This window comes from Lepidochelys olivacea (genome assembly GCF_965140295.1).
Source record: "Lepidochelys olivacea isolate rLepOli2 genome assembly, chromosome: 14".
NCBI lineage: Eukaryota > Metazoa > Chordata > Testudines > Cheloniidae > Lepidochelys > Lepidochelys olivacea.
Genome location: NC_140424.1, coordinates 26,940,363 through 26,967,869, shown reverse-complemented (window position 1 = coordinate 26,967,869; position 27,507 = coordinate 26,940,363). Strand labels below are relative to the sequence as shown.

At 43.1% G+C, this 27,507-nt stretch overlaps 1 protein-coding gene across 1 annotated transcript in view; it reads left to right on the top strand.

The window, feature by feature from the left end:
• GLP2R (glucagon like peptide 2 receptor) overlaps positions 1 to 27,507 on the top strand; it is a 122,190-nt gene that overhangs the window by 26,986 nt on the left and 67,697 nt on the right. The window contains exons 5-8 of the mRNA XM_084647601.1: positions 4,635 to 4,741; positions 4,985 to 5,141; positions 9,793 to 9,952; positions 24,963 to 25,023. Of these exons, the coding sequence (XP_084503727.1) occupies positions 4,635 to 4,741; positions 4,985 to 5,141; positions 9,793 to 9,952; positions 24,963 to 25,023 (485 nt within the window). The remainder of the gene's footprint in view (positions 1 to 4,634; positions 4,742 to 4,984; positions 5,142 to 9,792; positions 9,953 to 24,962; positions 25,024 to 27,507) is intronic.

The following is a 27,507-nucleotide window of genomic DNA, read 5'->3' as shown; positions in this document are numbered from 1 at the left end:
GTAGATGGGCGTCTCCCATGGTCCACTGTCAGTCAAGTGTTTCTTGATGTGCCACTTAATTTGAATAGTTCCTCCAAGATGTGCTGGCTAACTATCTTGTGGGCATTATCCCAGGTGCAAACATTTGAAATCCACGTATAAAGCCAATATTCATAACTTTAAATACAAAAATGATAAATACATACAGATAGCATAATCATAACCTGCAAATCATAACCTTAACATAAACATCTTACATGCCACATTTTGTACAAGCTTTGTTGCAAATATACAACAGTGGTTGCAACAATGATCTATATGGTCATATTTTAATCAGATAATATCACAATCTCCACTGAGGAATTCTCTCCTCATACTAAGCACAGTGTGGTTCAGAGAACAGGTGATAGGGCTAAGGGTCAAGAAACCAAGGTTCTAATTCCAGCACAATTGCTGCCTTGCTGTGTGATGGTGAAGAAGTCACTTCATCTTTCTGTGCCTCTGTTTCCACTTCCATGCTTGGTTCATGATTTCTGATTGTAGATGGTACTCTAATCTGACAGAACCAGATTCATTTTTAGTTATACCTGAAGCTAGACAGTGTCTGAGAGATATCAGTTGTGCACTGATTTTCCAAGGTCTCAAATGTGGGTAAGCGAGGAGGGTGTCAAACCTACTAGTCCAACACCACAGATTTTCCAGTATGGCCTTGGTAGATTTTTGCTTCCCAAAAGCTGTGCGAGGCCTCAGCAAATCAACTTGCTACTCCTGAACCTGCTAAGGCTGCCACAGTGTGTACTATGGTCTCCCACAGTATTCTTGCCAGCAAGTTAAAGATGTATGGATTGGATGAATGGACTATCAGGTGGATAGAAAGCTGGCTAGATCATTGGGCTCAATGGGTAGTGATCGATGGCTTGATGTCTAGTTGGCAGCTGATATAAGCAGACTGCCCCAGGGGTCAGTCCTGGGGCCGGTTTCATTCAACATCTTCATTAATGATCTGGATGATGGGATGGATTGAACCCTCAGCAAGTTTGCAGATGACTGGCTAAACTGCAGTTCTTCAGAAAAGGACCTGGGGATTACAGTGGATGAGAAGCTGGATATGGTCAACAGTGTGCCCTTGTTGCCAAGAAGGCTAATGGCATATTGGGCTGCATTAGTAGGAGCATTGCCAGCAGATCGAGGGAAGTGATTATTCCCCTCTATTCAGCACTGGTGAGGCCACATCTGGAGTATTGCGTCCAGTTTTGGGCCCCCCACTACAGAAAGAATGTGGACAAATTGGAGAGAGTCCAGTGGAAGGCAAAGAAAATGATCAGGTGGCTGGGGCAAATGAGGAGGAGGAGAGGCTGAGGGAACTGGGCTTATTTAATCTGCAGAAGAGAAGAGTGAGGGGGGATTTGATAGCAGTCTTCAATTACGTGAAGGGGGGTTCCAAGAGGAGCTAGGCTGTTCTCAGTGGTGGCAGAGGATAGAACAAGGAGCAATGGTCTCAAAGTTGCAGTGCGGGAGGTCTAGGTTGGATATTAGGAAAAACTATTTCACTAGGAGGGAGGTGAAGCACTGGAATGGGTTACCTAGGGAAGTGGTGGAATCTCCATCCTTAGAGGTTATTACGTCCCAGCTTGAAAAAGCCCTGGTTGGGATGATTTAATTGGGCTTTGAGCAGGGGGTTGGACTAGATGACCTCCTGAGATCTCTTCCAACCCTAATCTTCTGTGATTCTATGATTCTATGCTGTACCCTTGCTCTGTTCTTGGCAAGTGTTTGCTGGATCTCCCATGGGTACCTGTCTGAATTGCTTGCACTGGTTCTCTGTATCACAGGAAGATGCACTTGCTCTGATATATCTGTCCCCTGAGCCCTGTTTCTGCTCCTGTTCACCTTGGTTCATCTGTACCTGCTCCTTCTGTTTGTGCTGGACCTGCTTTTACCTGGGTGCTATATCAATTGGTTGGGTCAGATTCATGGCTAGTATCTACCAACAGCGGATAAATCAACCATTTATTTCGTCTAATTCAGAGGTGGATAACTCCTATGCCCATATTGTCAGCTCATTCTGTTCCTTGGTGCTGGATTTTGTACTGCTGCTGCTGTGTGTCAACATGGAGATGGACTTCTAAAGACAGCATGCTGGGAATCTCCAGCACCCACATTGCTCCCTGCTGGCTCTATTGTTCCATTATCTCTATCCTATTTTCCTCTCACAAAGTGGCAGATGTATTTTCTTCTGCATCATAGAAAAATACCAGAAAGCATATTATGGCAGACTCCACCACTATGCCCTCTCAAGGGTATAGCCACCAATTTGAGTTAGTTAGAAACAGCTATATGACAATGATGAAGGTGATAACATCCAAGCCAATGCACTTGAACCATCAGTGGAAACAGTGACATTGTTCAGAAGAAGATATGATTACCAGGCTGGACAATAAATCATTGCAATCCATATAGGGGTTTAGTGAGTAGTCCGTACTGTGGAGTTGTCCTCTGTCTATAGAATTTTTCAGTTTGTTTCCCGAAGAGAAGCTTTACTTGAGCTAGAAAAGTAAATACATTGTGCTGGATCAGCTAAGCAGCATTAGCTCCCTCCCACTTCCCCTTCCTGTGGCCAGGTAAGGGGAGACGTCCTCAAACGAAGTGGATGAGCTCTGTTTGGAAGTGGTGGCCGCATGGCTAGCCAGGAGCTGCAGAGAAGCTGAATGCAAAGAGAAACCCCCCAGGAACTATGTGCAGAGTTCCTGTGTGGAACAGGCTGTTGCTGCTGGATGTGACAGATGTGTGTAGGTCTGTGTGGGACTTATGGCAGAACAGCAAGGGCTGGGTGCAGAGTAGCCCCAATCGGAGACAATAACAGCCTGTCTTGGAAAACTTCAAGCTTCTATTTACTTGAATAAAGACTGGACTGGAAAAGGCACCCTAACCACTAGGCTTGAAGAATCCTGACTCTCAATTGGACTGTCCCAGGGACCCAAACATTTACCACTATTGCTCACTTTGGAGTGTAACCATTTAAGCCTCTGTACCTGAGGTATTTCCCCTTTCCTGCCAACCCTAATAAAATAGCCTTTCACTTACCATGTATCTGAGTGGCTACTGGGATCCACCAGGGCTAACACCCACAACACCTGGCTGCCAAAGCACTGAACCACTTGCCTCTGAGTTGCAGTAGACCTGTAACACTACTGACACCTTAGGAGTTTGGTATAATTAATTATTGAGTATCTCCAATAATTACAAAATGCATCAGAAACAGGAACAAAATAAATAAAATGTTAAATGAAAAGATAAAAGAAAAATTGATGCACACTCATTCCAGCTCAGATGTCCTGTTCCATATCACTCGACGTGCTCACACATTAATTTCTCCTTTTTATTCATCCTTATTTTCATCTTGAGTTTAGAAACAAAACCTATGTAAGTGGTGCTGAAAATGATTGCACATGATAGACCTGATTTTCAAAACTGCCCACCCAAAAATGCATGTTCAACTGTTCACCCATTTTGCACAAATGATTATTGTGCTTCATGCAGAATTAGGTCATTTCAAATGAGTAATTAGAGCTGGTTGAAACTCAGAATTTCTGTTTCACCAGAAATTTCAGCACTTCAAAATGTGTTTCATTCTGAATCAGAGCAAAACAAATATTTAGAATTGTTCTACAAAATGGAAATTCTGGAAAAAATTTTGGAAAATTTCAAAATTTAGATTCAAAATGAATTTTTTCCCATTTTTAATTACTTTTATTATATTTGTGTTACCCTGCAATCATATTTCTAAGATATTGAAAGAAGCTTGCTGCTGTAATTAGTACACTGAGTGCTTATCTTCTTTTCTTGTTCCAAACGTGAAACTGTTGCCTCACAACACAAACAGGAGACATCATGGGCTAGAAAATAAGATGTTTCAATTAGTCCTAAACAACATCTATCCTTAATCATTTTAAAACTAAAGTAGAACTAAAAGGAAAGGAAATAATATTTTGACTATTATGCCGTAACGTGTCATATTATGCACTACTACTACTGACATGGCATAAAATAATGTAAAAATGAAAATACATTTTTAAAAGAAAATTTTGTTTGGAAATAAAATTTCAAAATTTTCTCAAATGAAATTTGCCATTTAAAAATTTACACAGGAATTGTCATTAAAATTCTTGTGATTTCATGAACAATTTTAGTTTAAACAGAATGGCATTTTCTGATAGAAAACTGTTGTGATGAAAAATTTCTTCCCAGCATTAGAAGTTATGAATTTATTTGGCTATCTTCATACCCTAGAGCCCAATTTGCATACGTAATCATGGTGGCTGTTGGCAGAAATTAGGCTCACAGCAGTGCATACACAATTTTCAAAATTAGACCCAATGTGCCTATTCCAAATATTAAATTATTTCAAATTTTAAAACCTGCTAATTATACCTGGCTTTCCATAGTGCTTCCCACCTATTGATCTCACAGGGGTTACGGAGGAGGGTCATTTACAGATGGGGAAACTGAAGTTTGGAGCAGTAAGTGACTTGCCCAAGGGACAAATAATAGAACCCTAATGTCTTAACTCCTAGGCTAGTGCCCTATCTGCTGGGCCAGGCTGACTCCCACACTTGTGCTACTTATTTATTTTTCTCTGTTATTCTTATGATTAGGAAGAAGAACACATGTTACTTTCCACACTACAGCTACTATACACGGTTGGATACTGCTTGTCTCTCACTTCCCTTGTATTAGCTCTACTTATACTTCTGCTCCTCAGGTTAGTGTCAACCAACATTACTAGAACATGTCTTGTATTCTGGAATTTATCAATTTATGGATTCTTTTTTCAAGTAACAGCTTATAATTCCATGTAAGATGTAACTATATACATTTACTATGCAAATATAATTCTTGAGCAATATCTGTTGATGGCTATAATATGAATACAATTATATTGTTCATAATGAAATTTATTCTAAAGAATTCATAAAAAGGGACATTTCTTTTTGTACTTCCACAGAAAACTTCACTGCACTAGAAACTACATCCATATAAATTTATTTGCTTCGTTTATACTGCGAGCCACAGCAGTTCTTATAAAAGATACCATATACCATAATACTTATTCAAAAAGACCAAATAATGAAACTGGATGGATTTCCTACTTCAGTTCTGAGGTAATTCTATTTTAGTTCATTGTTAATAGTATAATTTGTGCTGCAAAAGTTAAAGTTGCAAAACAGTTTCCCTTAGGAAAGCAGGTTTTAGATCCTAAGAGGTGAATTATGAAAATAGGAAATAGTGTTCATGGAGAATAGGGTAAAATTCTGGTTCAGAATTTATATTTATTTGATTTAGATATGATCATAAGAAAAATGAATAGCAAGCACACTGTGCTGGTTAATAGTGTTCATAGTTGTCATTTCTCAGCTGAATCTTCAGAGATATTTCCTACAGCTGCCATGCTGAGTACCTGATAGCAATTGGATACCTCTAGTAGTGCGTATTTCTTTTTGTGGTGATCATAGAAGATTAGGGTTGGAAGAGACCTCAGGAGGTCATCTAGTCCAACTCCCGACTCAAAGCAGGACCAACCCCAACTAAATCATCCCAGCCAGGGCTTTCTCAAGCCAGGCCTTAAAAACTTCGAAGGATGGAGATTCCACCACCTCTTTAGGCAACCATTCCAGTGCTTCATCTCCCTCCTAGTGAAATAGTTTTTCCTAATATCCAAACTAGACCTCCCCACTGCAACTTGAGATCATTGCTCCTTGTTCTGTCATCTGTCCACCACTGAGAACAGCCTAGCTCCATCCTCTTTGGAACCCCCCTTCGGGTAATTGAGGGCTGCTATCAAATTCCCCCCCCCCACACACACACACACTCACTTCTTTTCTGCAGATTAAATAAGCCTAGTTCTCTCAACCTCTCTTCGTAAGTCATGTGCGCCAGCTCTCTAACCATTTTTGTTGCCCTCGGCTGGACTCTCTCCAATTTGTCCACATCCTTTCTATAGTGGGGGGCCCAAAACTGGTTGCAATATTCCAGATGTGGCCTCACCAGTGCTGAATAGAGGGGAATAATCACTTCCTTTGATCTGCTGGCAATGCTCCTACTAATGCAGCCCAATATGCCATTAGCCTTCCTGGCAACGAGGGCACACAGTTGACTCATATCCAGCTTCTCGTCCACTGTAATCCACAGGTCCTTTTTTGCAGAACTGCTGCTTAGCCAGTTGGTCCCAAGCCTGTACCAGTGCATGGGATTCTTCCTTCCTAAGTGCAGGACTCTACACTTGTTCTTGTTAAACCTCATCAGATTTCTTTTGGCCCAATCATCCAATTTGTCTAGGTCCCTCTGGACCCTATCCCTACCCTCCACATATCTACCTCTCCCCCTAGATTAGTGTCATCTGCAAACTTGCTGAGGGTTCAATCCATCCCATCATCGGATCATTAATGAAGATGTTGAACAAAACTGGCCCTAGGACTGACCCCTGGGGCACTCCACTTGATATCGGCTGCCAACTAGACATTAAGTCTTTGATCACTACCTGTTGAGCCTGACGATCTAGACAGCTTTCTATCCACCACAGTCCATTCATACAATCCATACTTCTTTAACTTGCTGGCAAGAATACTGTGGGAGACAATATCAAAAGCTTTGCTAAAGTCAAAGTATATGACATCCACCACTTTCCCCATATCCACAGAGCCAGTTATCTCATCATAGAAGGCAATCAGGTTGATCAGGCATGACTTGCCCTTGGTGAATCCATGTTGACTGTTCCTGATCACCTTCCTCTCCTCCAAGTGGTTCAAAATGGATTTCTTGAGGACGTGCTCCATGATTTTCCTGGGGACTGAGGTGAGGCTGATCGGTCTGTAGTTCCCTGGATTCTCCTTCTTTCCCTTTTTAAAGATTGGCACTATATTTGCCTTTTTCCAGTCGTCTGGGACCTCCCCCGATTGCCATGAGTTTTCAGAGATAATCGCCAGCAGCTCTGCAATCACATCAGCCAACTCCCTCAGTACCCTTGGATGCATTGCATCTAGCCCCATGGAGTTGTGCATGTCCAGCTTTTCTAAATAGTCCTTAACCTGTTCTTTCACCACCGGGGGCTGCTCACCTCCTCCCCATACTGTGCTGCCCAGTGAAGTAGTCTGAGAGCTGACCTTGTCTGTGAAGACTGAGGCCAAAAAAGCATTGAGTACTTAAGCTTTTTCCGCATCATCTGTCACTAGGTTGCCTCCCCCATTCAGTATGGGTCTTACATTTTCCCTGACCTTCTTCTTGTTGCTTATATAGCTGCAGAAACCTTTCATGTTACCCTTCACATCCCTTGCTAGCTGCAACTCCAGTTGTGCTTTGGCCTTCCTGATTATACCCCTGCATGCTTGAGCAATATTTTTATACTCCTCCCTAGTCATCTGTCCAAGTTTCCACTTCTTGTAAGGTTCCTTTTTGTGTTTAAGCTCACTGAAGACTTCTCTGTTAAGCCAAGTTGGTTGCCTGCCATATTTACTATTCTTCTGCACATAGGTATGGTTTGTTCCTGCACCCTCAATAAGGCTTCTTTAAAATACAGCCAGCTCTCCTGGACTCCTTTCCCCCACCCCCCATATTAGCCTTTCAGGGGATCCTGCCCATCAGTTCCCTGAGGGAGTCAAAGTCTGCTTTTCTCAAGTCCAGGATCTGTATTTTGCTGCTCTCCTTTCTTCCTTTTGTCAGGATCCTGAACTCAACCATCTCATGGTCACTGCTGCCCAGGTTGCCACCCACCTCTACTTCTGGTACCAGTTCTTTCCTGTTTGTGAGCAGCAGGTCAAGAGGAGCACAGCCCCTAGTTGGTTCCTCCAGCACTTGCACCAAGAAGTTGTCCCCAACACTCTCCAAAAACTTCCTGCAGTTTCTGTGCACTGCTGTATTGCTCTCCCAGCAGATGTGAGGGTGATTGAAGTGCCCCATGAGAACCATGACCTGTGATCTGGAAACTTCTATTAGTTGTCTGAAAAAAGCCTTGTCCACCTCATCCTCTTGGTCTGGTGGTCTATAGCAGATGCCCACCATGACATCACCCTTGTTGCTCTCACCTCTAAATTTAACCCAAAGACTCTCAACAGGCTTTTCTCCAGTTTCATACTGGAGCTCTGAGCAATCGTACTGCTCTCTTACAGACAGTGCAACTCCTCCATCTTTTCTCCCCCACCTGTCCTTCCTGAACAGTTTATACCCATCCATGACAGTGCTCCAGTCTTGTGAGTTACCTCATCAAGTCTCTGTTATTCCAATCACATCATAGTTCCTTGACTGTGCCAGGACTTCCAATTCTTCCTGCTTCTTTCCCAGGCTTCTTGAGTTCTTGTACAGGCACCTAAGATAACTAGCCCATTGCCCTGCTAGCTGATTGCCTTGAATCAGGAGGTCTCCTTGTGTTTCCTCCCAGTATCTCACTTTCCCATTTACGTCAGAGCTTAGGTCTCCATCTCCTGGTGAACCTAGTTTAAAGCCCTCCTCACTAGTTAGCAAGTCTGCCTGCGAAGATGCTTTTCCCTCTCTTCATTAGGTGGATCCCATCTCTTCCTGGCAATCCTTCTTCCTGGAACAACAGCTCATGGTCAAAGAATCCAGAGCCCTCTCTCCGACACCACCTGCGTAACCATGCATTTACCTCCAAAATTTGATGGTCTCTACCTGGGCCTTTTCCTTCAACAGGGAAGATGGACGAGAACTTGACATGTGCCTCAACTCCTTTATCCTTCTTCCCAGAGTCTTCAGTGACCCGCTCAAGGTCATTGGTGCCCACATGGAGAAGCAGGAAGGGGTAGTGGTCCAAGGGCTTGATCAGTCTCGGCAGACTGTCCGTCACATCCTGAGTTCTAGCTCCAGGAAAGCAGCACACTTCTCGAGTTTCCCAGTCTGAATGGCAGATGGAGGACCTTTAGGTGAGAGTTCCTGACCACCACCACCCATCTCCTCCTCTTGGGAGTGATGGTTGTTGAACTCCTATCCCTAGGACAATGCATCCCATGCCTTCCGGTCAATGGGGTCTCCTTCCGAGCCCTTCCCTCAGATGACTCTTCCAAACTGTTTTCCTCCATAGTACCTGTGCAAAGAGCCTGAAAACGAATAGGTCCCCTCCCTACAATCTACTCAGCTCATGCATGAGCTCCTTAATCAGATAATATGGCTGTTCCTTGTATGGACTTCTCCTGGTGTTCCCCTTACCTTGGTATTAGGGTCCATCAATAAGTTTCAAAGAACGTACTTAGGAATCATCCTAAAAGAATAAACCCTTTCAAAGGTTGCACTAGAAATGGCTGAGCTGCACTAATGCTAGAGCAGTGGAAAGAGATTTCCCTACATTTCTTCATAGACAAGGACAGAGAGCTCCAGTCCCTCCCCAAGCTTCCTGTTAGTTGTGCGGTGTCTTCTTCTAAGAAATCATGGTGTGTGTGTGTGAATCCCCACAGCATGCCTGGCCCACATGAGGCACTTGGTTGTTTTTTTGGAATCACACACCACACACACGCACACACACACCGTTTTTAGCATGTTGGAGACAAATGTATATTCTGATTAGCTGGTTTTGGCTGTAGATGACATCAGAGGTTTGATCTATTCCCAATGGCACACAGCTGGAAGTGCAGCAACCCAGTTAAAGCTGCAGAAGGGTGTCTGACTGAACCAAATATTTATTACAACTGTTAATTTTTAAAGGATATAAAATATGACATAAGAGCAACAGTTCTTTTCAGAGATTTTACAGTACTACAATGTGTAATTAATTACTATTATTAAATACTTCCTGATGTCTTATTTCTGCAGATTTTAACCATTTGCAGGACTTCCCAGTTTTTCTTGCATTACTTTGTCGGTGCAAATTATTTTTGGCTTTTAGTTGAAGGACTATATCTCCACACGTTATTGGTGACTGCTGTGCTCTCTGAAAGGCTACTGCTGAAAAGATATATTGTGATAGGATGGGGTGAGTTTCAAATAAGTTATTTGTCTTATTTTATATCAGAAAATAAGTGATAGGTAAACAAAGTTTTGATACTTTGTGAAAGAAAGAGAAAAGCTGATTATTTGAACTCCCTGAAATTTGTCAACTTCTTTATGCTAATGAGGTGTCCAGAACTGATCATGTGATCATAATGAACTTTGTAACAACATAATATGTAATGTCCAGCAGGTGTCTGAACACACTGGCAATTAGTAAATTCCCTGATAACATCTGGGGATTGGAGGAAAGCATCCTGTGAATGTGGGGCGTGGAGGGATAGCCAGGGAAATTACTGAGACTGGACAGAGGGGCTGGCTTCAGGCTGGGAAGGGGCATCTCAGTATTTCTTACTGCTGTTCCGATGGAACTTCCTTGGCACCTGGTGCCCAGTTTGTCCCCGCCCCTGGCAGCTGGCACCCTCTGCACCAATGTCCTCTTGCTCCTGCCCAGGTGCCAGTGCACTGTCCCATCCCCCGCACTCAGGCCCGCCGAGAGCAATTCCGGGCCACTGGTCCAGGGCCATCGGGGGGGCGGGGGCAGGGCCCAGGGTACGACGCTGTTACTTCCGGGACTGACTGCGCTGGCCTGCGGGGCCCTCCAGAGCGCGGAGCAGTCGTGCACACCCGTAGGAGCCCTGCGGCCATCCAGGGTGATTTAAAAGGGCCTGGGGCTCCCAGCTTCCACCGCCCTTACTGCAACAGTAGCGGCATCAGGGGCCCCCGGGCCCTTTTAAATCTCCTGGGACCCTGGACAATTGCCCCCTTTCCTCCCTCCCTCCCCCAATTGGTGGGCTTGCCCGCACCTGAAGCTGGTACACGTGCTCCTGCCCCTCTTCTGGGCCAGGTTTCTGAGCCCAGATCTGCTGGCTTCTCCCTGGTCAGCCTGATTTCATGCTCTCTGGCATTCGCTCCAGCCCCTCCTCTGGATTGCACTCTCATTTTCTCCCCCCGCTTATGTGCACAGGAGGAACATAGGCCTCCACAAGATATTGGGTGCGTCCCACTATTCCTTCCCCCCCGCACTCCCCACGATTACACCGCCCTGGTATCATCCCCTTTTTCATAACAAGAATGTTCCAGTACATAAAAGAACCAGAAAACCCATTCTCACACGTTCTGTATGTCAATCAACTATTAAAGCAATACCAAATTTTCCATTTAACACATCATCATATTATGACATTTATCCAAAAATGTCTCCATTTAATATAGTCACTCTGTGTCTACACATTATAATGGAACGTAGGGCTAGCATAGTGGAGGTGGCACCGCATTCGTATTTTAATGGGAATGATGAAATTCTCAGTGTGTTTTGAGTTAGAGGTTAAATCTGAACTGCTTGTTCTGAATTGGTAGTGCCAGGGAAAACAGACAATCTGACCTAAGTTATAATTTCTTCAAGAAACATCATGTTACCAAAATATTTTCACTGTCTCCTTGTTTCTTAAATTTGGACCTCTTTTTAAAATGTAATAAAGCAGGAGAGTGAGTTTGTGTGTGTATGGGGGTGGGGGGGATGTGAGAACCTGGATTTATGCAGGAAATAGCCCAGCTTGATTGTCATGCACATTGTGTAAAGAGTTGTCACTTTGGATGGGCTATCACCAGCAGGAGAGTGAATTTGTGTGGGGGGGTGGAGGGTGAGAAAACCTGGATTTGTGCTGGAAATCACTTTAGATAAGCTATTACCAGCAGGACAGTGGGGTGGGAGGAGGTATTTTTTCATATTCTCTGTGTATATATAAAGCCTGCTGCAGTTTCCACGATATGCATCTGAGGAAGTGAGCTGTAGCTCACGAAAGCTTATGCTCTAATAAATTGGTTAGTCTCTAAGGTGCCACAAGTCCTCCTTTTCTTTTTGCGAATACAGACTAACACGGCTGTTACTCTGAAACATGAATTATGAAATCACTGTGTATAGTTCTTCCGTATGTATAGGTTCATGAATGCTTGATAAATCATCTTTTGTGTTACTAGTTACTAAGGTTTAATAAGTCACAGGCTTAATGCAGTTATACTGGAGTTATACTGGAGGTCAGACTGTGTTATACTGGAGGTCAGACTAGATCAGGGGAGGGCAAACTATGGCCCGCAGGCCGGCCCCGGCCCATCAAGGCTTTCAATGCGGCCCGTGGGATTGCCAGCTCTGTGGCACAGCTGGGCTAAGGCAGGCTCCCTGCCTGCCCTGGCCCCGCGCCACTCCTGGAAGTAGCCGGCACCACATCCCTGCGGCCGCGGGGCAGGGACAGAGGGCTCCGTGCGGTGCCCTCACCTGCAGGCACCGCCCCCCACAGCTGCCATTGGCCGGGAATGGAGAATTGTGGCCAATGAGAGCTTTGGGCATGGTACCCACAGGTGAGGGCAGTGCGCTGTGGAGCCGCCTGCCCCACTCCACCCCCAGGAGCCACTGCCAGACATGTTGGCCACTTCCAGGAGCATCGTGGAGCCAGGGCAGGCAGGAAGCCTGCCTTAGCCCTGCTGCGCACCACTGTCACCCCGGAGCCGCTCAAGGTAAGCAGTGCTGGGCCAGAGTCCGTACCCTGAACCCCTCCTGTACCCCAACCCCCTGCCTTGAGCCTCCTGCCACACCCCTCCTGCACCCCAACCCCTTGTCCTGAGTCCCTTCCTGCAGACTGCACCCCGTCCCAGACCCCACACTCCCTCAGGCACCCCAACCCCCTGCCCCAGCCCTACATTCATGACCCTGCATACAATTTCCCCACGTAGACGTGGCCCTCGGGCCAAAAACTTTCCCCAGCCCTGGACTAGATGGTTTTAGTAGTTCCTTCTGGCCTCAAAATCAATGGCTTTATATCAGTTTAAGCATTAGAAGCCTGGCCTCCCTCTCTGAAGGTCAAGGGCTCAAGCCCTGTTGTTTACCATTGGGGGCAGGGGAGACCTTATGGTTGCATACAGCAGGATTTGGTTTTCCAATTTTCCTTTCTAAAAAATTGATGTATTTAATTCACATTGTGAGAAAACATCCTTTAACACAAGTTTTATACTTAAAAATGCAAAATCAATTAATTGTTCTGTGACATACAACAAATTACAGATGTTCTGCATTTCAGTCATTTGTTCCACATGTTGAGCGCTCATATCATGCATTGGCAGGTTTCAAGGTTGAGTAAGGCCCAGATCAACAAAGGTACCTAGGTGCCTAAATCTTAGTCTTAGGCTCCACTGCAGTCCACAAAGCTCCCACTCAGCTGCCCCCTAAACCTATAGGGGCCTAAACTCACTCGGCACCTGAATGTTTAGAGTAAAAGTTCTCTAGGTAACTATGGTTCTGTCTTCGGGCATGCACGCTGCTGTCTCCCTCTCAGTGCCTGGATGCCTGTCTCCCACTTAATCCCTAGTGTGGTCCACAAACATGGGGAAGACAGGAAGACAAGTGCCTTTCTCACATGTAGGGCCTGATCCAGTAGATGTGCTCAGTGGCCACCTACTGGATTGGGTCCCATTCAAAATCTTGACCCAAGAGAAGAGGTGGTGGGGGCTTTTAGCCTAGTGGCTAGAACACTAGCCTGGGATACAGGACACACAGGTTCAGTTCCCCCTTCTACTTGATGAGGAGAAAGGATTGGCTCAGGGTCGCTCTCAGGAGGATGCTGAAACCACAGAGCTATGGGATGTGCTGATGGGGTGTTCCCACAGTCTCTCCAGTTGAAGCTCTTCCATGGTGTATAAATACTTAAAAGGGCACTGGGCCAGAGAATGAGAATGACTTTATAGCCTGCTAAGGGCACCCACCTGTGAGGTGGGAGACCCAAGGTACAGTCCCCCTGCTTCATTACCTATTCAGTTTTTTATCCAAAGTGGAACAGGAGAGACAGATGGAGTACCATATCAGAGTATCATATCACCCAGTGGCTACAGCACCTCCTGAGAGGTTTGGGGATCCCTGTTCAAAGCCTCTCTCTCATTAGGTAGTTGAGGGAACTGAACAAGCCTCTGCACCACATGACTGAAAAGTACCCAAAGTAACACCAATTTTTAAAGAGTTCCAGTGGAGATCCTGGCAATTACAGGTTTCAGTACTGGGCAAACTGGTAGAATATATAGTAAAAAACAGAATTACCAGACACATAGATAAGCATGATTTGTTGGGGAAGAGTCAACATGGTTTTTGTAAAGGGGAAATAATGCCTCATCAATTTACTAGAATTCTTTGTGGTTGTCCACAAGCATGTGGACAAGAGTGATCCCGTCAATGTAGCGTACTTAGATTTTCAGACAAAGTGCATCACCAAAAACATTTAAGCAAAGCAAGTAGTGATGGGATACCAAGGAAGGTCCTCTCATGGATCAGTAACTAGTTAAAGATAAGAAAAAAAGGGTAGGAATAAATGGTCAGTTTTCACAATGGAAAGAGATGAACAGCAGGATCACCCAAAGATCTGTACTGAGATGTGTGCTATTCAATGTACTTATTAATTATATGGAAAAGACAGTGAACAGTGAAGTGGCAAAGTTTTCAGATGTTACAAAATTATTCCAAAGCTAAGTCCAAAGCTGACTATGAAGAGTTACCCAGTTTTGTGAGATCTTTGTAACTGGATAACAAAATGGCAGATTAAATTCAATTTTGATAAATGCAAAGTAATGTATGCTAGAAAAAATAATCCCAACTACACATATATAATGCTGGGCTTTAAATTAGACGTTACCACTCAAGAAAGAGATCTTATAGTCATTGTGACTAGATCTCTGAAAACTTCAGCTCAATGCACAGCAGCAGTCAAAAAGGTTAACAATGTTAGGATCTGTTAGGAAAGGGATAGAAAAATAAGATAGAAACTACACAGCTACTATTTAAATCCATGGTGCACCCACACTTTGAATATTATGTGCAGCTCTGGTTGCCTCATCTCAAAAAGGATAGAGTGGAACTGGAAAAGATTCAGAGAAGCTCAACAAAGATTATCAAGAATATGGAACAGCTTACATAGGAGAAGAAACTAAAAGAGTATGGTTTTTTTATAAAAAGATTTAGAGCTGTTGATTAATTGCAGTTAACTCATGCAACTAAACTAAAAAAAATTAATCACGATTAAAAAAATTAATCGTAGTTTTAATTGCACTGTTAAACAGAATACCAATTGAAATGTATTAATTATTTTGATGTTATTCTGCATTTTCATATATATTGTATTCTGTGTTGTAATTTAAATCAAAGTGTATGTTATTTTTATTACAAATATTTGCACTGTAAAAATGATAAAAGAAATAGTAGTTTTCAATTCACCTCATACAAGTACTGTAGTGTAATCTCTACAGTGAAAGTGCAACTTACAAATGTAGATTTTTTTTAGTTACACAACTGCACTCAAAAACAAAACAATGTAAAACTTTAGAGCCTACAAGTCCACTCAATCCTACTTCTTGTTCAGCCAATTGTTAAGACAAACAAGTTTGTTTACATTTACAGGAGATAATGCTGCCATCTTCTTATTTACAATGTCACCAGAAAGTGAGAACAGGCATTTGCATGGCACTTTTGTAGCCGGCATTGCAAGGTATTTGCGTGTGTGGTGGAAAAATTAACCACGTGTTGTGTTTGGATCAGAACCAAGCCTAAGGCTCCTTTATTGATTACAAGCGCAGGGGGGTAACAGCTCTAAGTAGCTGCCCCCCCCCCCCGATGAAAAGCACACAGAGCTTTTTAAAGCTTAAAACCACAGACAAATTACACATTCGTCTTAATTACCTTATTTGGAATATAGCAAAACAAGCTTTTCCTGTTATTGACAGGTGTTCTTTTGTGGTTAACGATTCTTAAGCTGTGCTGCTGCAATTGCCTTACAATGGAATTTTCCACACTCTTTTCTTATGCTTCATATACACAGTTAGCTTGACCAAAAGTTTTAGGCCTACTTGGAAAGTTTAGGCATACTTGGGTCCACTGAATTTTTCCTCTACACGTGCCAGATATGCTAAATGTTCATATGCCCCTTCATGCTTCAGCCACCATTCCAGAAGACATGCTTCCATGCTGATGATGCTCATTAAAAAAAATAATGTGTTAATTACATTTGTGACTGAACTCCTTGGGGGGAAATTGTATGTCCCTGGCTCTGTTTTACCTGCATTCTGCCATATATTTCATGCTATAGCAGTCTCAGATGATGACCCAGCACATGTTCATTTTAAGAACATTTTCACTGCAGATTTCACAAAACACAAAGAAGGTACCAATGTGAGATTTCTAAAGACAGCTACAGCAGCCAACCCAAGGTTTAAGAATCTGAAGTGCCTTCCAAAATCTGAGAGGGACAAGGTGTGGAGCATGCTTTCAGAAGTCTTAAAAGAGCAACACTCCTGATGCGGAAACTACAGAACCCGAACCATCAAAACAGAAAATCCATCTTCTGCTGGTGGCATCTGACTCAGATGATGAAAATGAACATGTGTCGGTCCACACTGCTTTGGATTGTTATCGAGCAGAACCTGTCATCATGGACACATGTCCCCTGGAAAGGTTGAAGCATGAAGGGACATAGGAATCTTTAGTGCATCTGGCACATAAATATCTTGTGATGCTGGCTACAACAGTGCCATGAGAACGCCTGTTTTCACATTCAGGTGACACTATAAACAAGATGAAAAGGAGTACTTGTGGCACCTTAGAGACTAACCAATTTATTTGAGCATGAGCTTTCGTGAGCTACAGCTCACTTCATCGGATGCATACTGTGGAAACTGCAGAAGACATTATATACACAGAGACCATGAAACAATACCTCCTCCCACCCCACTCTCCTGCTGGTAATAGCTTATCTAAAGTGATCATCAAGTTGGGCCATTTCCAGCACAAATCCAGGTTTTCTCACCCTCCGCCCCCCCACACACAAACTCACTCTCCTGCTGGTAATAGCCCATCCAAAGTGACCACTCTCTTTAAAATGTGTATGATAATCAAGGTGGGCCATTTCCAGCACAAATCCAGGTATTCTCACCCCCCCACCCCCCTCCAAAAACCACACACACAAACTCACTCTCCTGCTGGTAATAGCTTATCCAAAGTGACCACTCTCCTCACAATGTGTATGAAAAATCAAGGTGGGCCATTTCCAGCACAAATACAGGTTCTCTCACCCCCCACCCCCTTTTTTTCAAAAAAACACACACACAAAAACCAGCTGAGTTTTTGTGTGTGTGTTTTTTTGAAAAAAAAGGGGTGGGGGGGTGAGAATACCTGGATTTGTGCTGGAAATGGCCCACCTTGATTATCATACACATTTTAAAGAGAGTGGTCACTTTGGATGGGCTATTACCAGCAGGAGAGTGAGTTTGTGTGTGGGGGGGGGGGGCGCGGAGGGTGAGAAAACCTGGATTTGTGCTGGAAATGGCCCAACTTGATGATCACTTTAGATAAGCTATTACCAGCAGGAGAGTAGGGTGGGAGGAGGTATTGTTTCATGGTCTCTGTGTATATAATGCCTTCTGCAGTTTCCACAGTATGCATCCGATGAAGTGAGCTGTAGCTCACAAAAGCTCATGCTCAAATAAATTGGTTAGTCTCTAAGGTGCCACAAGTACTCCTTTTCTTTTTGCGAACAGACTAACATGGTTGTTACTCTGAAACCTGTCTATAAACAAGATGTGGGCAGCATTATCTCTTGCAAATGTAAACAAACTTGTTTGTCTGAGCAATTGGCTGAACAAGAAGTAGAACTGAGTGGACATGTAGGTGCTAAAATTTTACATTGTTTCATTTTTGAATGCATTTTTTATACATAATTCTACATTTTTAAGTTCAACTTTCATGATAAGGAAATAGCACTACAGTACTTGTATTAGGTGCATTGAAAAATACTATTTCTTTTATTTTTTACAGTGCAAATACTTATCAAAAATAAATATAAAATGAGAGCTGTACACTTTGTATTCTGTGTTGTAATCGAAATCAATATATTTGAAAATGTAGAAAACATCAAAAATATTTAAATAAATGATATTCTATTATTAACAGTGTGATTAATCACAATATTTTTAATTGCTTGACAGCCTTAAAAAGATTATAAAAAGATTAAGGCTGTTCATCTTAGAAAACAGACGACTAAGGGGGATATGATAGAAATCTATAAAATAATGAATTGTATGGAATAAGTGAATAGAGACGTATTATTTACCCTTTCCCTCAATACAAAAAAGAGGTCACCTTGTGAAATTAATAGACACAGGTTTAGTACGAACAAGAGGAAATACTTTTTCACACAAAGCATAATTAACCTGCATCATTCACTTCCATAGAATGTTGTGATGGCCAAAAGTGTAACTGCATTCAAAAAAGAACTAGATTAAGTTCAATAGGATCAGTCTATCACTGGCTGTTAGTCCAGGTAGTCAGGGATGCAACCCTATGCTCAGGGCAACCCTAAACCTCTGACTGCCAGAACTGGAAGGGGAAGATGGGTGGATCTTTCTAGCATTGCCCTGTTGCATACATTCCCCCTGAAGCTCTGGTGCTGGCCACTGTTGAAGACAGGATACTGGTCCATATGCACAACTGGTCTGACCCACTATGGCCATTCTTATGTTCTATAGTGGTCTAACCACTGGATTAAGGCTATGTCTACACTACAGTTTATTTTGGCATAATTTAGGTCATTCAGGGGTATGAATAAACCACCCCCCTGAGTGACATAAATTACAACGACATAAGTGCCGATGTGGACAGTGCTATGTCGGTGGGAGAGCTTTTCCTGCTGATGTAGGTTCTGCCAGTCATGGAGGTGGTTTTATTATGCTGAGGGGAGAGTTTTCTCCTGTCAGCAGAGAGCATCTTCACCAGAGAGTTATAAGATCAGTACCACCACCTCCTTGAGTGGTTTCATGTGGACTGAGGTGGGTGCCTACCTCATTCTCAAAATAAAAGACTTAGGTGCCTGAGCCGCATAACTCCAGGAGAGGGGTTCCCAACTGTGTCTCCGAAACCCCACCCTTCTCACACCCGTCTTGTTGGCATCTCTCATTGGCTAGTTTAGGTGGCTCCCCTTTTAGACTGCTTAGTTTGGTGGATCACATTCTTAGGCACCCATCTCTCCCTTGTCATTGTATTGGGAGTCTAGCACCCAATTCAGGCTTTGTGGATGGCTGTGTGTTCCTGTGATTTTCTAGCCACCTAAATGTTAGGAACCATAACACTCAGCAACACAATGCTGGGCCGGAATTAGTGATGACAAATTATAATGACAGAATGTTACACTTCTCTTTCTGTATGACTTTTATTGATTTCAGAAGATACAATTTTAGTCCATGCTCACAGGGTGGCACTATGACCACTGCTGTGGCTACGCCACTTATGAGCCTGCTACTAACTCTGAACTTACTCTGGTCCTTTACCTGAATGAATAGCAACTCATTCTTTTAGATCCAGAGGTCACAGACATAGAATCATAGAAAAGTAGGCCTGCACGGGACTTTGGTAGGTCATCTAGTTGAAGCCCCTGCAATGAAGTATTATTCAGACTATCCCTGACAGGTGTTTGTCTAGCCTGCTCTTAAAAACCTCCAATGATGGAGATCCCACAATCTCTTTAGGTAACTTCTTTCAGTGCATAACCGCTCTTACAGTACTGGAAGTTCTTCTTAAAGTCTAACCTAAATCTCCCTTGCTGCAATTTAAGCCCATTACTTCTTGTCCTGTCCTCAGTGGCTAAGGAGAACAATTTATCACCCTTCTCTTTAAAGCAACCTTTTACGTACTTGAAGACTGTTATCCTGTCCTGCCTCACTCTTCTCTTCTCCAGACTTAACAAATCCAATTTTTTCAATCATTCCTTGGAGGTCATGTTTTCTAGATCTTTAATCATTTTTATTGCTCTCCTTTGGACTTTCTCCAATTTCTCCACATCTTTTCTGAAGTGTGATGCCCAGAACTGGACACAATATTCCAGCGAGGTCTTATCAGTGCTGAGCAGAGTGGAAGAATTACTTTTTGCGTCTTGCTTACAGCACTGCTGCTAATACATCCAAGAAGGTTTTTTGCAAAAGTATTACATTGTTGACTCATATTTCATTTGTGATTGACTATAAACCCGATACTTTTCTGCAGTACTCCTTCCTAGGCAGTCATTGCCCATATTGTATTTGTGCAACTGATTATTCCTTCCCAAGTGTAGTACTTTGCATTTGTCCTCATTGGATTTCATCCTATTGATTTCAGAACATTACTCCAGCTGGTCAAGATAATTTTGAATTCTAATCCTGTCCTTCAAAGAGCTTGCAACTGAGACAGTTACTGAATGTCTCCAGTTGAGGTATCCACATTTTAGAAAGAATGTTGAAAAATTGGAGAGGGTGCAGGAAAGTTACTAAGAAGATTGTAACAGGGAATTTGGAGCATTTCAGCGGGATAGTGGTAGGAGCACTGGGCTCTCAGCCCCTGGCTTGGTTGAGGAGCCTCAGTCTTTAAGGTGGGAGGGAATAGGGGGACCTGGAGCCTCCCTCTCCACTGGGTTCCAACCCCTGAACAGAGGGAGCCCTCCCAGCAGGAAGTCTAAATCCGCTGCCCTGAGCTACTTCCTACCAATGTCTGCTAAGTTTGAAGCATGGCTCCTCTAGTCCAGTTAAATGCCTGGCTTGCCTCCCATAGCACCCTCTGGTGGATCTTGGGCAGTGCCCTGCCATGGTTCCAGTCTCCTTTGGGTGGGGCAGGCACAAGTTGATAAAGCCAAACCCCACAATGTCTCTGGGCTTTGCTCACTCAGTTATCTCCAGTGCCAGAGACTCCTACATCTACTTTGCAGTCTCCCTTGGCTGGGGAGACAGTGCTTACTCCCAGGTGGCTGCCTTGGCTGACAGACTAGTACCCCTGCATCTCAGGCAGGGAGACAGCTAGATCCTGCCCCTTCACCAGTCAGTCCCAAACTGAGCTAGGGTCCCTCCTTTTCTCCCCCTCCAGGTCTGGCATTGACTGCAGGTATAATGGGGCAGGGCTAGCTGGGCCCAAAGGCTCTCTTTAACCCTTACTGTGCTGGTGGGCAGTTTCTCTGCTTCATCACAGTGATACAAAATCTGGAAAACCAGACTTCAAGTAAGAGTCTAAAGGAACTCAATTTCTGTTGTTTATGAAGGAGAAGTTAAAGAGGTGACTTGATCACAATCTGTAAGTACAGCAGAATCTCGTTTATCTGATGTAATTGAGATCGGGGCCAGATCAGAAAACCAAAAATTTGCATAATCTGGAGAATGGGAAAGTGTGAGACTGAAGCACCATCAAGCAGCCACAGGAGAGTTTGCCTGCTTCTGGACCTGTGTGCACTAGTTGTTCGGTTAATACAGAAAGCTGGCTAATGGAGGGTTGGATAAACACGGTTTTACTGTACTTATGCAGAGAGAAGAATGCTCATACTAGAGGGTTCTTTAATCTAGAAGGCAGAGGCATAAGGCATCCAATGGCCATAAACTGAAGTCTGAAAAGTTTGAATTAAAAATAAGGCACAAATTTGTAAGAGCATAGTAATCAACTACTGCTTACCTGTGGCAACTGTATTATGGTCCCACAGTCGTGGCAGAACAACATGTTGGAACGGATACATAAGGGACACCAGGACCGCACAGAATTCCAGGAGCCAGCCCTAACATCAGGGTAGTGACCTGGCCTAGGATGGCCATCCAATATCTTGAGAGATAAAAGGAGATGCAACAAAGTCAGTCCGTCACTGGTGCTTAGCCATGGTATGAGAAAAGAGCCTGATGCGCGAGCAGCAGACTTTCCCAGAGTGGCTACAGGTCCACTCACCAAATGGAGGTTGGAGCACTCTGCCTCCTGGCTTGCCTGTGGGCCTCTACGTGGGCTCTCTGTGATGACTGCACTAGACATAACCCGGCTTCTCCAGACTGAGCATTTGTGGGCAGGATTCTTCCAGTTGTCAGTGGGAATGCTGAATTTGAGGCCTCGCTTGACCTTGTCGCTGTATTGGAGCTTTGGCATTCCTCTGCATCACGGGCAGTTCTTAAGTTGACCATAGAGTACAGCCTTTGGCAGACAATCTTGAGGCATGTGCTCCACACATCCCAGCCAGCAAAGCCTGTGAATGTCCAGCATAGTCTGCATAGACAGTAGGCTGTCTCTCAAGGATCCTCCCCATTCTCTCAAGGATCTTGTTATTGATGATCCTTTGGTCCCAAGTAACTCCAAGGACTTTTCCAAGAGAGTAGAGGTGGAAACTTTTCAATCTCCACTCCTGCTTGTAGTACGTAACCCAGCTTTCACAAACGTAAAGGAGGGTACTAAGGACACAGGCCTGATAAATTGCTAACCCTGAACACAAAGTTGTCTGTTTGTTGTTCCAAACACACGAGGTAAGCTTGCCAAAGATAACAGAAGCTTTCTCGATTCCATTATCAAGTCCCCTATCAAGGTTAAGTGAGCTGGTAAGAATTGAGCTGAGATAGCAGAAGTGATCCACATTGTCCAGAGCTTCATTTTTGACATAGATTTTAGGTGGATTGTTGGTACCTTGTGACATGACAATTGTTTTCTTGATACTGATTACTATGCCTGGCATTGGGCAGGCCCAAAAAAGCAGTTTGGAACCATGCAAGCCATGCAAAATGATGACAAAGACGCAACTCAAAGAACATCTCAAATCTGTAGTATCTTCCAGAAGGCCTTGGATATTAATAGCACTAGTGCTGTCTGAAGCAGAGGATCATACCAGCCTGGGACCCATCAATTATTTTTTTATATTAGTAAAAAAATCTACTTTTCACTAGATTCACAAGTGATCAGGACATAGAAAATGTAAAGGGTGTCTTCATTTGGACAATGGGAAGAAACAGTCACTGATAATGGGGCTACAGTTTGACAGTTCAGAATTGTGTGCTTTTGGGGTATATTTCAAGCATATTCCTTTCAGCCCCCACCACCCAAAAGGGAGTGGACTATCAGAGAGTGCAACACAGATTGCTAAGAGATAGCTACAAGAAAATGATTCCAGAATAGCTCCATTGAAGACTAGGTCAAAACTACAGAGGTGTTATAATTACCTACCCAGGAACAAGGTAGTTTTCCTTTAAATAAATTGTGAGGCTACTAGTGCCACTCACTGTGCTCTATGTCTGAAGCTTCTAGAACCCACTCAGAGCAGCAGTGTGTATTTAGTTAGGCCTGGTATATTTGTGTATATTTAGAGACTCAGCTGTGTCTGTGAGGTTTCTTCATATTGTCTTTATGTAATCAAGAAAAGACACAAGAAAGGTGAATCATAGAAGATTAGGGTGGGAAGAGACCTCAGGAGGTCATCTAGTCCAACCCCCGGCTCAAAGCAGGACCAACACCACCTAAATCATCCCAGCCAGGGCTTTGTCAAGCCAGGCCTTCAAAACCTCTAAGGATGGAGATTCCACCACTTCCCTAGGTAACCCATTCCAGTGCTTCACCACGCTCCTAGTGAAATAGTTTTTCCTAATATAACAACCTAAACCTCCCCCACTGCAACTTGAGACCATTGCTAATTGTTCTGTCATCTGCCACCACTCAGAACAGCCTAGTTCCACCCTCTTTGGAACCCCCATTCAGGTAGTTGAAGACTGCTATCAAATCCTCCCTCACTCTTCTCTTCTGCAGACTAAACAAGCCCAGTTCCCTCAGCCTTTCCTCATAAGTCATGTGCCCCAGCCCCCTAATAATTTTCGTTGCCCTCTGCTGGACTCTCTCCAATTTGTCCACATTCTTTCTGTAGTGGGGGGTCCAAAACTGGATGCAATACTCCAGATGTGGCCTCACCAGTGCTGAATAGAGGGAATCTCTGTGTAATTTCCTGAGATGATTGTAACACTCCCTGGGCGAACCCAGGGTTGTGAAGTATTTTGCCACTACCTGCCCTTGTTGTGAAGCAGTCTTGTCTTGCTTGCGGTAGCTCAGCTCCCTGAAACTAACGGCTTCTGGCCACACTCGAGCACTGACTTCCAGGTCTCTGCAGACCTCTCCCTCTCTGTGCAAGCTTGTGACAGACCCACACCAACTCCCTAGTCCTCAGAGCACTCCCTGCAGTTTCCAGCCTTTGTCACTGGATACTCACAAAAATTACCAGGTAAGCTGTGCCTGATGAGACAGTGTGCACACAGCTCAACTGGTACAACTCACAATCAGGTCCTCTATAACAATACTGCACTGATATATATTTCTAGTGAAACAGTCATAAATTTATTATCAAAGGTTAAGTTTTAAGAGATAGTGAATAAGGATTATAAATTGAAACTGAAATGTTTACACATATAAACAAAACATAAAACACGATTCTTGGTCTACACTTCTTAATGGTTACCTTTCCTATTTAATAAAGTAGATTTTCTCCCAAAGATTTAGTCTGACAGAGCTGCTGGTTTTCAGTCAAAACTAGGATCCAAGCTTTCATGAACATCCCATACCTTTCAATGAGTTTCTTCCATGAATGGATCACAAAATGTCTTACTTGTCCCCCAGCTATAGCCCTTTGAAGTGAACCCCAGTTGTTTATTCTTTTGTGTATTGTTCCCTGTTGATTTTGCATCTCCCACTCATTCTGTATGCTGATGAAGATTTACTTTGTACTGATTTTTAATCCTTAATTTACATCAAAGACACGCTTTATCTGTCAGAATTCTTGTTTGTCAACTCTGCCTTGTTTCAGATTTTAAAACATATTTTCAGTAGGTATACATAACTACTTATATAGTGTCGTTACATATATTTCACAATGATGTTAATGACTAGTGTGTCACCATCATTCATTTGATACCTTACAAGACACTTTGTATGGATAAATATTATTAAAAGAATGTGTTAGGTATAGTAAGCTTCTCAGATATAATAGGCATTGCTGACACAGAGTAATGAACTCTTTGTCAGTTGGCACTGGGAATTTCTAAGGGTCACAATGATCCTGAAAAGAATGAAAATCATTATATGTAGGATCATCAGGCACAGCTGTAACATGACTGTATTTTGCATTAAACATTTTGAAAACCTGGTTCTAATTTGCTGTTTTTCTTTCCAACAGTTATTCCAGTTCTGTTTGTGGCCCCCTGGGGAATAGCCAGATCAAAACTAGAAAACACAGGGTAAGTTACTATATAAAGATAATCATATAAGATTGATTTGTTTGTTTTAATGGGTTTTCTGATTGTTTATAAGTTAGTATGCACAGACATGCTACTTTTCCTGGAGACCTTTGACAGCATAGGACACCAATATCATCTCTTAGGGTAGTTTGACTTTATTCCTTTGGGAACAGTGAAAGGTGCAGACCATCTTGAAGGATGGGGACACTATCTTCCCTGAAAACAGCATTTGGTTTGAGTCCTATTGAAAACAATGGGAGAGGGCAGCCATTTTGAAAAGGTTCCATTTTAAAGAATGTCATATATGATCACTAGCCCTCAAGAAAATTCTTCAAAAGTAGTCAAATCATGAGATGTCAATGAGTTTTAATTATATGGGAAGTTTGAAGGGTCTGCATTATCCCCTTATTAAAATCATTCAGGAGAAAAATGCTCTGAAAGGAGGTGTTACATTTATTAAAAGATCCATTTTTAAAATTAATTTTAACTCAAAAACTAATTCATGGACTGACTTGTAAATTCTCAGAAACTTTATTCTGGACTCAAAGAATAAGTGCTATAATTTTGGGAAGAATATGACATGTACTTCATACATTTCAAAATGGCTGCATGTCTGTTTTAATGGCAATACTGAACTAAACCTTAACTATATAATCACAACCAGAGCTTTCATGGTAAAAGACAAAAACACCACATTTTGCAATGGTTAAGTTTATGCATAACGACTACAAACCAAGCATTTTAAAATGAGCAAATCTGCAAGAATGTCAGAGACAGCAATGATTCAACAGTTTATAGAAAGCACAATCTTCACCCAGACCATTTCTACACATGTCACAATCTATCACTTTCATAAGCAAATGCTTCACCAAAACAACCTTAACTCTGTCCTTGTAGTGACACCATCCTATAATCTTCATTTCTTCAATCCTTATTTATTTCCCCAAAGCCAGTTTTTAAGCTATTGATTATTCATACAAATAAGGGCTTTCATTATCCTTTCTCTGCTTTTAAAGATTTGTTACCTTTAAATGCAGTAATTTTTCTGAGAGAATAAGAAATTTACAGGCTGTGGCTAACATCATCTCTGTTTTTTAAAAAAATCAATGTGCTTGTATAGTGAACATATTATTGCCAAACTCCAGTCTTCCCCTCATCAGGCTTTTAATTATATTGTAGACAATAGCAGCTGTAATATTAAAGTGAAAGAAGGCACTTGCCATACTAGCCTTTGCTCTTTTCCTTCAATTTCTATCATATCACTTCAAGTGTTTATGAGGCTTCTATACACAATAGCAGAGTATTTATGGTACATGGACAACTTTGTCTGGAGTATTATTATTGCTACGATTTATCTTATATTGCAGCAGCAATAAGAGCCACCCATGGTTATAGTGCTATTGCGCTGGGAGCTGTCCAAACAGATGGCAAATGACTGTCCATGGGTGGGGGTAACAGAGACACTAACATGTACAATGGGATGTTCTTAGCCAGTCAGGAGCAGTGATCGCAGCTTCTCACTTGCCTAACCATTATCCAGTTGTACTTTCCTGTATGCACCACAGCAAAGGTGAACTGCCCCTTTACATGGACACAGGCTTTGTTCCACTATCAATTTAGCAAGGAGGGTGGGCTCCTTAACTAGCTCCCACTCCTCCTGTTCCCTTTCCTTAAACATTCCTTTTAAAATTGTGAAATTACCACAATATCACTCACAAAAAATACTACATTGCCCAAACTCCTATATCCTTCAGAGTGTTGTTTAACAGAGCAAGATCTGTTTAAAAGGAATAATCTCTTGAACAAAGTATAATCTTTGGATTGCTTCCTTTTAAACATTTCTTTCTCCAGATGGAGAAAACAGGGGGAGCAGAGATTAAAAAAGGCACCACCTGCTTGTACTCACCCGGCGGCGCCCCAGGTCTTCAGTGGCACTTTGGCGTCGGGTCCTTCACTCGCCCCGGGTCTTCAGCGTCACTGAAGGACACCTCCCTGCGCCACCGAAATGCCTCTGAAGAGCTGGAGTGAGTGAAGGACCTGACGCTGAAGTGCTGCTGAAGACCCAGAGCGCCACCTGACCCACCGCCGGGTGAGTAAAAATTAACAGGGAGCCAAAAAATTTAAAAGGCACCACTTCTGCTCAATGGGAAAGCGGCCACTGCCCCGCTCCTTCCCTAGCTACGCTACTGATGAGACCCCTTTCCAGCCTGGGACCAAAGTCCCTCATTCAAAGTCTTTTCCTTCCAGATGTTCTTCTAGGTGTTGAGATGGCGGGGGAGGGGAGAAGCCAAGAGATGATGTTATCATTTCTCTTTTTATAGCTTCTTCCAGCTGCTAGAAAGATTCTTGCTGTGACATGGGGGTCAGGCAGTCCCCATTGATCAAATAAATAGTCTCCATTGCATATGTGCCTTCTTTGAGGCACCTCTGGGATAGTGGATTCTTTCTTGATAGGCCCTCAATGCCCACCTGGCTGGCGATGGG